General features: G+C 35.1%; 1 protein-coding gene across 1 annotated transcript in view; it reads left to right on the top strand.

Annotated features, from left to right (window-relative positions):
* Positions 1-12,730, top strand: part of TBPL1 (TATA-box binding protein like 1) — a 30,855-nt gene that overhangs the window by 12,758 nt on the left and 5,367 nt on the right. Inside the window, exons 2-4 of the mRNA XM_059941162.1 lie at positions 10,045-10,223; positions 11,714-11,796; positions 11,962-12,025. Of these exons, the coding sequence (XP_059797145.1) occupies positions 10,089-10,223; positions 11,714-11,796; positions 11,962-12,025 (282 nt within the window). The 5' untranslated portion in view covers positions 10,045-10,088. The remainder of the gene's footprint in view (positions 1-10,044; positions 10,224-11,713; positions 11,797-11,961; positions 12,026-12,730) is intronic.

The raw sequence follows: 12,730 nt of genomic DNA, 5'->3' as shown, positions 1-12,730 counted from the left end.
ATATTATAATTTGTGAGGTGCTCATTAATCCCTCAGATCAATCATATGGTGAGTAAATAGTGTTGTTTGTATTTTGCAAATAAGGGGAGAAACAGAGTCAGCCCCCTGTCACATAGCATCCATTAGACATCCAAGATTTCTTACTTTACAGATACATATTAGTACATATTAAAATAGAGAAAATCTTAAGCAGGCTACTGTTTAAGCATTATTAATATGGGGTAAGTATTTGATTATGTATTCTTAAACTGCAAAATACTTTTTTATACTGGAACTTTTTCATGGCAGTGTAAACCATTGACTTATCTTTCCTTAAGCAGTCATTTTCAGAAAATCAGCATCATTTAAATCTTCCTCCACCACCTTTTAGGCATCATTACAAATATTTTCATTGATTAAAACATATTAATATACTCCTCTTTACTACTTTTTTTTAATAGATAGTTGCTGGCAACCCTCAGAGTTGTTTAAAAAATGGTATCTTTCTCTGTAATAACCTATATGGGAAAAGAATCTGAAAAAGAATAGATATACGTAAAAACTAAACTAACTAAACAACAAACTAAATCACTTTGCTGTACCCCTGAAACTAACACAACATTGTAAATCAACTATACTCCAATGTAAAATAAAAAATAAAATAAAAACAGTATCTTTGTAATTCTCAATGTAGATTTTTAAAAATTGTAATAACCATTTTGCTACCAGTCTTCAGAATTGGTATTTAGATTAAGTCAGAGATAGAAGGTGGAGACATATGTAATGAAGATAGTTTAACTTTCTGTTTAACTTAATGCAGTCATGGTTTTGTACATCAAATACTTTTGCTTTTATTTAAGCATTTAACTGTTATATGAGTGGTATACTACATAATCCTTTCCTTTGGAATATACAAGGGTTTTTGTGCCCAGGCATACTGTTAATAAAACTTTCTTAATGTGGCTAGAACACAAAAATGCCAACCCCAAGGGCTGTTGGTATAAAGTATAAGCTGTTGGGCCGTGCAGAGAAATGTCTTCATGATGTGATGTCACCATGCCAAACAAAGAATTTGCAATTTGGTCATCTGCCTCTGCCATTGCCCATTAGTGCATCTTTCTCCCTTTACTGCCCGTTTGAACACGAATGCTTGTTGAAGGGAGGGTGGGAAGTTCAGAATTGGGATGTTAATTTAACTAAACTAACATAATAGTTCTAGAATGAAAATTGAAATTTAGTATGTAATTCCTAACTTTGTCTATAGTATGTCTTCATGTTAGATGTTGGAATCCTGGGATTTGAGAATTATATGGCATCTTAGAAACCATCTAGTGGCATCTTCCACCTAATAAGGGAATCATTCTATAACATTCCGAACTTGGTTAAGTATTTTGCCCTACCTCCCCTTTTTTGGGAAACTTAGCTTCCATTTAGGCTTCTGCTTTGCAGGTATTTGCTTTTTGGTGTGGCTTTATGAGGCCTGCTTCCGTGCGACTTTATTTGGATCTTTCAGTTTCCTTTTTATTCAGACATTTGAGAGCAACTGCTATCTTTCCTTTCTTGTGCTAAATGTCCTGAGACTTTCCTCATACAACTATTTTTATATCTCATGCCATCCTACTTTCCTCTGGATATCTGGATATCAGTGCCCTCTTTAAATGATAAGGTCAGGATATTCTAGATGTTTTAGTAGCAAAGAGGCTAGTAATTCCTTTGCTCTGAATACTCCTTTCTAACCTAGTTTTTCTTTTTTTTGTAAGTAATATAATTAAAATCCATGTTGTCTTAGTGTGACCTATTGTGAGGAAATTCTTTTTTTCTTTTTAAACAGCTTTTAAAAATTATTATGGAAATTTTTAGACAGAAATGTAGGGAGAGTAGTGTAACGAATACCCATATATCCTATCACCTAGATTTAATCATTAGTAAGAGATGAGGCAGTAGTATGGTACTTTTTTGTCTTAAAATTATACCTACTATCCAGATTCATTCTGTACCTCAGAATAGATTGTCCAAATTTGTTTGGTTCCTGTGGTAAGATTCCAGATAATGAGGGACTCATCTGAAACTTTATCCAAGTCTATTTGTTACCGAGTTCAGACAGTAGAAGATTCCTGTATCTTAAAGTAAATTACAGACATGGCATTTCTCCTGTGAATATTTCAATATGCATGTCTGAAAAATAAGCATAATTGTCTACATGACCACTCTATAATTTCACCTAACAAAATTAACAGTAATTCCCTAATGTCATCTATCATACTCAAATTTCCTCTTACCACTGTTTTGTTCAAACCAGGAACCAGTCAAGGACCATGATATACAGATGTTTTATTCACTTTATTTATTTTTTTATTGGAGTATAATTGCTTTACAACGTCGTGTTAGTTTCTGCTGTACAATGAAGTGGATCAGGTATATGTTTACATATATCCCCTCCCTCTTGGACCTCCCTCCCACCCCCCCATCCCACCCATCTAGGTCATCACAGAGCACCAAGCTGAGCTCCCTGTGCTATACAGCAGGTTCCCACTAGCTATCTATTTACACATGGTAGTGTATTTGTGTCAAACCTAATCTTCCAGTTCATCCCACCCTCCCCTTCCCCCACCCAGTGCCCACACGTCCGTTCTCTATGCCTGCGTTTCTATTCCTGCCCTGCAGATCCGTTCATCTGTACCATTTTTCTAGATTCCACATATATGTGTTAATATACAATATTTGTTTTTCTCTTTCTGACTTACTTTACTCTGTATGACAGACTCTAGATAAAAATGTGAGCTTTACATTTATTAGCATTAAATTTTATTTTATCGCTATTGCCCCATTGCGCTAGTGTAGGGATCTGCAAACTTTTTCTTAAAGGACCAGATAGTAACTATTTTAGGCTTATAGGTCATTTGGTTTTTGTCACAACTATCAGCTCTGCCACAGAGTCATTATGTAAACACATGAGCATGGCTGTGTTTCAGTATGACTTTTTTTTTTTTTTTTTTTTTAACAAATCAGGCCCTGGCCCATTGCTTGTAGTTTCCTGACCCCTGCCTAACCTCTTATGATCTCTGTTTTTTTCTGTTAATGTGGCTGTTCTCAAGTTTTGTGTCAATTCACCAAATCATACTGTCTGGTTGTGATATTCTACTACCTGTGAATCCATTAAACAGTTATAGCTACCATTTAGTGAACACATGCTGTATGCTATGTACTTCACATAAATAATCATATTTACTCCTTAAAAGCCCCTGGGGAGATGCAGTGATGTTATCACTGATTTTCAGAAGAAAAAATTAAGACTTAGAAAGAGGTCAGGTAACTTACCCAGTATCACACACCTAAATGTAAACACTAAGTCACCCTACCCTTTTGTAAGGTTTATGCTGTACTATTAAACAGATATGAAAGAAGACCCTCTTTCTAAAAGGCTTTTGTCCATCTTAGTGTCATAGGCATGTGTTGAGAGACGATCGAGTAATCCGTTGGGATCAGGAACACAAAATATCTCTTTCCTAAGCTGCTATTTTGGGGGCTTTATAAAGAATATGAGGTTAGTTTGGATGGCATATCTTATTTGTAGAAGAATGATCTCTAGGACACCACCTGGGTTCACACTGTGTTTGCAGTTGGACTATATCCAGTCTTTCCCTCCTTCTGCCATTTCTCAAATCATGGACAGTAGTTCTGTGGTTAAACCTTTGAGGACCCACACCCACAGTATCCTCAGATGCAACTTAAGTACACTCAAAAGTAGCTAGAATCTACTTTTCTGTATTCTCATGTTTATTTTATTCTTTTGGCTTTTAGTTAGATTTTTAGGGTTATTTTTGCATTGTTTTTATAACAGTGTTTATTGTGCCCTTTTAGTTTAAAATGTCTTTCCTGGTGTGGAAAATTTTAAATGTAGTAGCCTCAGATGTAATTTGTCTTAAAAACCAGGAGGTGGCGATGTTTTCCAGGTGATGCTTTAAGGTTGTAGTTCGAATACTCCTGGAAAGAGGATCTAACTTGTCCATAAAAGTCAGTGAGCAGGGAAGAAGCTGTTTCAACTTCAATAATGCATTTTAATACAGTGCTAGAAATATGTTATTTCTTGAAGTAGGACAGCTTCAGTTTTCAACTTTGCTTTTTATTAGAAGGAAATATTTGACAAACACATGTTAGGCATTTACTTGAGAAACAGGACAAAACACCTTATTAAACCATGTCTTAACATTAGGCCTCGGGCAGTGGGGAAATTACCAAAGTCACTCTGTTGCCAATTCTCTGAATAGAATAATTGTTAACATTTTGGCATTTTTAATACATACAGAGATATGTAAACCAAAATGAACTCTATCAAACATATATTTATTTTTTACATTATGAACCTCCATCTACATCCATGTAGTTGTAATTTATAAAGTCTGTTCAGTAGTCTGTTATATGAGACTGCTATACTTTATTTAACCAATCCCTTCTAGATGGGCACTTAGGTTTCTGTTATTAACAGAATTGCAGTGTATAATCTTATTTATACTTTGCTCAGTTGAATAATTTCTCAAGATGCATTCTTAATGATTGACTGCAATTCATCATATACACATATTTTTAATTATTTGAATACACACTGCCAGATTATCTCCTGTAGAAATTGTTCCAAATTATAAGAGAATGCTCTTTTATATACATCTTCATCAGCAGTGTTTGATGCTTACCAGTATAAATAGTGGTATCTCATTCTTTTAAGTTAGCACTTCCTCATTACCAGTAAATTTTAAAACTATACATGTCTAAAGGCAAAGAATTTCTAAATAAATAACTAATTAGTCTAAGAAAAATAATAATGGAAATGTAAGTATTGTTAGAATCAAGGGATAATGAAAACATAGTATATCCAACTTCAGGTGTACCAAAAGCACTTGGTTATAATCGCCTTAAATGTTCATATGAGAATAGAGAAAAAGTTCAAAACTGAAGTATTAAGCATCCAACTTACTTTCCAATATAAGAAATTAGGAAAAAAATAGATCTGTAGAAGGAAGGAAATAATGAACATAAGGCAAAAAATTTAATAAAGAGGATCAACTAACTGCCAATAGTTTGTCCTTTGAAGAAACAAAAAATAGAAAAACTTTTCAGCAAGATTGATGATAGGAAAAAAAGGGATTAATGATACTATGATGAAAAAGAGATAAGTATACTAAAGTTGAGTTTTTAAAATTTGTAAGAAAACCATGAAAAATTGTATGCCATAAAATTTTAAATTTTAGAAGAAATGGAAAATGTCCCAAGAAAATTTAATTTAGGAAAACTGATTAAAGAAGAAATAGAAGACATCAAATGTCTTAAAACTCTTAAATTGAATTAATATTTTAAAATCCCCCAAGGAAACAAGAAACAGGTCCACACAATTTTCAGATAAGGTCTTCTAAAACTGTCTTCCAGAGAATTTTTTTTAAAAAAAGAAGAAACCTCACTACAAGTAACTCAATTTCGTTTCTTTTTATGGCTGAATAATATTCCATTGTATATATGTGGCACATCTTCTTTATCTGTTCATCTGTCAGTGGACACTTAGGTTGCTTCCATGTCCTGGCTATTGTAAATAGTGCTGCAGTGAACATTGTGGTACATGACTCTTTTTGAATTATGGTAAGTCAGAAAGAGAAAAACAAATAGTATGTAAACACATATATATGGAATCTAAAAAAAAACAGTTCTGATGAACCTAGGGTCAGGACAGGAATAAAGACACAGATGTAGAGAATGGACTTGAGGACATGGGGAGGGGGAAGGGTAAGCTGGGACGAAGTGAGAGAGTAGCACTGACATATACACACTACCAAATGTGAAATAGAAAGCTAGTGGGAAGCAGCTGCATAGCACAGGGAGATCAGCTCGGTGCTTTGTGACCACCTAGAGGGATGGGATAGGAGGAAGGGTGGGAGGGAGACGCAAGAGGGAGGGTATATGGGTATATATGTATGCATATAGCTGATTCACTTTGTTAAACAGCAGAAACTAACACAACATTGTAAAGCAATTATACTCCAATAAAGATGTTTAAAAAAATAAAAAATAAAAACAAGAAAAAAAAAAGAAACCAACCTAACTTGTCTAATAAGTCTAGTGTCACCTTGATACTCAAACCAGATAAAGACAGTCCAAGAAAGGAATATTATAGGCAAATTCTACTTACAAACATAGACATATCAATCCTAACTGAAATATTAGCAAACCAAATCCATCAATGTATTTTTTTTAAAAACATGACTTACTGGGTTCAAGGACGTAATACATACGTCATGACTTTAAGAGGAATATATGAGAATGATAAAACAATTCAGCGAGAGTAGAGATTTTCTCCAAAGGGAAGGTATGAGCATGTAATTTGGGAGAAGTGCATGAGGAGACATCAATTGTATTGTAAATTTTATTTTTTAAGCTGGGTGGTAGGTACATAGATGTTCGTTTTTGCCATTTATGTATCTTAAATATTTCATGCTATAGTGTCAGCAGGCTTAACAGCTTTGTAAGTTTAAATGCCACTCTAAAATACTATTCTTTTTTGTGGATTTGCTTAAACACATTTCCCTTGGAACTGTACAAGTTTAAAAAGTTTTATGTGTAAACCATCATGAAATATAGTAAAGTGTACTACATATGCATTTTCATGGATATTATATTAAGGGGCATGTAGGAAAGAAAAAGACTCTTAGCTCTTCTTCATTTATATGAAAATGAGTGGCTTTGGAAGTAAAGTTTCAGATTTGCTTTTAGTTTTTAAAAAAATTTTCCATGCCTAGTATTAAAAGAAATAGTTTGGAATTCTAGGTAGATGAGAAATTTAATATAGGCTAAAGATTGAAATGTTGGATTTTCTAGCATTCATTCACCAAATAGTAAGAGAACATTTACTATGTGCCAGATATGGTGCCGAGCCATGGGTGTGTACAAACATTTAAGATGTAGTCTTTGACTTTCAGAATTTAGTAGGTGAAATAAATGGTCCATATGTTTAACTGTAGGTACCATAATAGTTACAAGCAATTTGGAATATTTCTTCCCTAGTGGGAATTAATTGTCCCCATGTTTTTTATAGTAGTGTGTGTGTGTGTGTGTGTGTGTGTGTTTAAACTGTGTTTAAAAAGTTATGTGTGTGTATTTTTAGGAATAATCTAAGCCTTTTGAACTACTTTAAGAGGTAATCAATTCATTCCTCTTTAATGCTGACAATAAAGTTTCCTCAGGTAGAATTTTTTACCCATTGATAAATGATTTAGCTTCACTCAGAATTGAAAGGGTATGTTAGGCTGTCAGATGCTCTGTAGAAGTTGAGATTTGTCTCTTTCACTGGATTGCCATTTGAATTATCCTATTTAAAAGTGATATGAAATGCTTTAGCTTTAAGAAGTTAATCTTTGTTAATATTTAGTACTACTCTTGTTTTACAAGATAGATAAACTGCAAATGGGTCTTTTTTTTTTTTTGATACTGCTTGAAAAAGGTGGAATCATTCATGTAGTATGCCTTGCATCTTTTTTTTCCTTAAGTACTGACTTCCTCTTATTTTATCCTTGATTTAAAACCTATTAAAGCAATGATATATCTTCTGAGACTGTTTGACAGCTTACTCATATAAAATATGAATACTTCCTAACTTATGATGATCTATGCCCATGACTTCATTTTTAGAATTTAAGTTGCTGATATATAGAAACAGTCATCAATTTTGAATTAATTTCAAATTAATTAAGGCTTCTTTGCATTCTCAAAGATTTGCTTTACCCCTTCTTTCTTGACTTATTTTTTACCTTACATGTTATCCTTGTATTCTCTCCCAGACAGTTCAACAGTTTAATACTCAGGGTAGTAGATCTGAGTCAATTTGTTTTAGCCTATTTATTGTCAAAAGTCTATGAGAAACAGTAAATTTGACATAGTTTCTTCATATGCAATTTCTCTGTTACATAGTGCTTTTTGTGGCCTCTTATCATGGGATGTGTGTCAGTCAGCCTGCATATAACTAAAGTCCACCATGGGGGCTTAAGATAGAAATTGATTTTTCTCTCACATTTGTAAAGCCTAGAATTAGAAAGTACAGGGCTAATAAGGAGTTTCACAGTATCAGGGACTCGGGCTGCTTCTGTCTTACTATTCTTCCATACTCATCTCATAATCTCATGATCCCAAATGGCTTCTTGAGTTCCAGCTCTCACGTCCAGACTCCATGCAGCAAGAATGAAGAAGAGCAGAAAGGCAAAAGGATCTTCGCTGGTTAATTTGGTCCCTCTAAGCAGACTTCTCAAAAGACACAAAACCATTCATTTTACATTTCTTTGACCAGTACAGAGTGACCCTAATAGATGTTGGGGTGAGTGGCCAGGAGCCTCTACCTCACAGTTATTTCCTAATTTTAATAGGAAAATAGCAGGTGGCTCAGTATCTGGGTTGTGATGCAATCGTGGGAAGTAATGCTAAGAAATCTCTGCTCTGCCTGTGGATTTGAACTTATTTTTATCCCTAATCACTGTTATTTTTGTGTTATTATTTTCCAAGTATATGTGCTAAGTACTTTTCATACACTTTATATAATTCCCATAACACTGTCTGGTAGGCACTGTCTATTCCATGTCACAGGTGAGAAAACCAAGACACAGAATGCATAACTGGCCTAAGTCCTGAGAACTAGTCGGTGGTGAGTCAAACATGGAGTCTGCACTTAAGATCACCACTGATAACTGTTTCTGTCCTCTGCTTATTAATCTGTCCACCTATATATCTATCCCTCAGACTCCACTGCCACCCCTGTCCCGCCTCTTGTACATAAGAATCATTTGAGGTTGCTCAAACATACACAAAGAACAGAGAAACAAAAAGATAAGCAGATTGAAGGGAATATAAGAGTGAGAAAATAGAATGACGTTGAGGTTCAAGTAATACACAGAGTTCAACGCTATATGATCCTGTAGAGATGCTAAAAGTTTCAGTCTGACTTCTCATTGTGTCCTATCAGAAACTAAAAGGCAGGAAAACAAAACTGAATTTCTTTTATTTGGACTCTTGGCTTCTTCATTTTTTAGTCATATAATAACTTGAATCCTTAGTCATATAATAACTTGAATCCTTATAAAGAATCCTAGTTCATTTTCATATTGTGGCTTCAAGGAATTGTAAAGATAATTATAATAGTATTGTTACTATTTTCTGATTTTCTCTTTGTGGGGTAGGTGAGCTGAATTACCATTACTTATTTTTTAAGATGTGGAAACTCAGAGAATATTTTAGCTGGACATGGATCATGTGCTTAGTAAAAACAAGGACTTGTTCTTGTTTGTTTATAGAAATTCAAACAGTTTTGAAAAGATATATATTTTGGAAGTTTGGGATCTTGATAAAAATGCTGTTGTGCTAAGTAACTGTTTGTTAGAGCTCCCCCGTACACACACAGGTTTGTGAGCTCCTTCAGGACAAAAGACCTTGCCTTATTCCTTTTTTCCTCCAGTATCCTCAGTGTATGGAGGTGTTCAGTAAGTGAATAATGAATGAATGACTAGTAAGTGAGAAAAGTCTGTTAATAAATGCTATAATTAATATTGCTGCCTCTTTAAACTTAAGTCAATGGCTCTACCCAAAAAAGCGGAAAAGTAGGTCGTTCTTTTTATAGCCCTTGCAGGTTGTATGAGGTGGGTTATAGTACCATTAATGGTTGGACATTGGGACCACAAAGTCCAGCCCTTGAACATGGTGTGTTTGGAGAATGGCCATAACTGCGATACGCCTGGAGCATGGTGGTTGTAAAGGCGAGTTGCTACAGATACGTCTGGCAAGCTCCTGGCGTGTAAAAGTTACTGATTAATTTTAAGGAATGAAAGTTAGGTCCAGATTTGGAAGGATTTTATATGACATGTTATCTTTTAAAAAGTGACATTCTTCGTGGGGAGAAGAAAGGATATGATTTGATTTGAGTACCATTTGAACAATAAGTAATGAGATCGACTTCTTGCAGTTTAGTTTTCAAGATTACTTGTGAACAATATATTAACAAAACATTTGAGTTTAATTATTTTATTTTGTTTTATTTCTCAGGATGTGATCTTCGTGGTGGGAAGCTAAGTTTTTAAACTACCCCAATGGATGCAGACAGTGATGTTGCACTGGACATTCTAATTACAAATGTAGTCTGTGTTTTTAGAACAAGATGCCATTTGAACTTAAGGAAGATTGCTTTGGAGGGAGCAAATGTAATTTATAAGCGTGACGTTGGAGTGAGTATCTGAATTTTGTCGTGTGTGCTACATTAGCCTAATTTTATAGTGCTGTGAAGATACTAAGTAAACAATGATGACACTACCTTATACATTTATTATAAAAATTAAGAATGTGTATGAAGGCTCTGTTTAAGCTCTAAAAATCAGATGCCAGTATACCTTGATAAATTTTCATTAGTTCTTCATGCTAGAAACTAAGTAAAGATGAATTAAATTCAATTAAAAATGTCAGTGAATCACAATGAAAGGTTTTCAGGTTCATCCATAATGCCATCTTCACTTTAAAAAAGGAGCAAATATATCTGCTAAAAAGAGAGGAAAAGGCTTAATGCTGCGTTGGAACCTTAGCATGCCATATGGTAGAGAAGTCATTTTTTCTAGGAAGGTTAACTGAAAACTGAGTTGCTGGACGAGCTGGTAGTGCAAGACAGTTAAACGTAGAATAAACTCAGTGTTTCTCAGCCACACACTTACGTATGAAATTTTATAATGTATTTTAGCTCAGATTTTATTTTGCATCTGTGGTAAATTTTGTCTCCCCAGATTTAATAGCTTTCTAGTTTGATAATATGGCATATGACAGAGAAAAGAAGGAACTAAAAATGTAACAAGAGTTTTAAGAAGAAATGTCTCATTCATTTATTTGCTACATATTCAGTAAACATCTCTTTTATACATAATGGCCATATAATAAACATTGCCATAAATGAAAAGCTGCGGTGAAAATTTAAATTCACATTTTATCTTGGACTTTAGTCCTTGACCTATTTATACTCACACTGTAGGTAATTTCTTCTAAACCCATAGCTTTAAGTGCCTTTCGTTTCTAAGGAATCTAAAATTACATATCCAGCTCCAGCATTCCTCCCGCATTCCGGATTTGCACATCGACCTTGAATATGTAATGGGCATCTCAGCTGTAAGACACAGTATAAAGTAGTGGCGGGCACCAAGAAGCAGAGAAAAGCAGGGTTAGAAATCAGGGAGGGGTGAAGGGATTGGTACTTTGGTGGAATGATCAGGGAAGGCCTCTCTGTGGAGATGACATCTGGTGAGAGACCTGAATGAAGGGAGAACATTGAAGGAAGAATATTCCAGATGAAAGTAAGCTAGGCAAAGCTCCTGAGGCGTGAACAAGTTTGGCATGTTTGAGGATGCATGCAAATTGCAAATTCCAGTTATGTGAACAGAGTGGAACGAGAGTTGGAGTGTGTACATCCTTGTGGTACATTGATTTCAAGTATACAATGAGAGATTTATACAGGCCTTGAATTTTTAATTGATTAAATCTCCTTTTGGATTAATACGTTCTTTGTGTTCAGCGTGGTTCTTGATTTCAGAATGGGTGATTTGGAGAACAGTTATTTCAGTCTTGGGTAAGCTTGGCGTAGTATTTAAACATGAAATGGCCACATAGAGTAGAACCGTGTGTGAAAATCAACACTGTGTAATCAGGTTGTTGGAGTTTTGGTTGTCTTTTTTTGCAGAAAGTATTAATGAAGCTTAGAAAGCCTAGAATTACAGCTACGATTTGGTCCTCAGGAAAAATTATTTGCACTGGAGCAACAAGGTAAATGTTACTTGGGTTTTCAATTTTCATTTTTTAATTTTCCCCTCATGGGAAGGACATTTTTCTAGACTTAAAAAAAAATCACGCGTACAGTTTGTTGTGTTCCTCAGTATAAAATTTATTTCCTGTGTAACTGATCATCTTTTTCTTTCTTTCAAACCACAGTGAAGAAGAAGCTAAATTTGGTGCCAGACGTTTAGCCCGCAGTCTCCAGAAACTAGGATTTCAGGTAATGTTTTCAAAAGCTATCCGAGCTGCAGATACTCAAGGATTTATTTTTGTAAAGTTAACATTTTTTTTTTAACGGACTAAAGAAATCTCCACAGAAAGTCCTCTTACGATTGACCTTTTTCTACATTGTATAATACCGTCCTTCAACACAAAAATTTAGTGGCAGACCTTGCCCGTGTGGGTATTTGTAAGGAATCCTGGCTTTTTCCCAAATCCTTTCCCCATAGAGAGAGAGAGAGAGACTTGTTTCCTTACAGATTAACTGCCTTTTCAACTCTTTACATTTTTCACTTCTCACCAAAAAAAAAAAAAAGAAAATTTCTGTTTTTGATCATCACAAGAATGCTGTATCCGGATGGTGAGCGGGAGCTGCAGGACCCCGTTGACGCGGACACGCTGGTTAGCAGGCTCTCACCCTTGTAAAATGACTGTTACTAGCAGGCCAGCCTTATCAACTATAATTTTGTAGAGGCATGCACTTGAATAAAATTAATACATATCCTGGACCTGCCAGGTCACTTGGAAATGATGAGTATATGCAAGAAAAAGATGAGCTGCGGTTCCTGAACAGGCGGCCCAGGCAGTTTGGGATTTTGGGGGGGAGGTGATGGATGAGAGGCTGAGTTTCTCTCTGATGACTTCAGTCTCCTCTGAGGTGGAGGGTGCTAGGAAGGCACTGAGGTGCTGGGGGGGCGCGGGGGTG

Source organism: Balaenoptera ricei, chromosome 12, assembly GCF_028023285.1.
Source record: "Balaenoptera ricei isolate mBalRic1 chromosome 12, mBalRic1.hap2, whole genome shotgun sequence".
In the NCBI taxonomy this organism is placed as follows: domain Eukaryota; kingdom Metazoa; phylum Chordata; class Mammalia; order Artiodactyla; family Balaenopteridae; genus Balaenoptera; species Balaenoptera ricei.
This window is presented reverse-complemented; position numbering and strand designations above follow the sequence as displayed.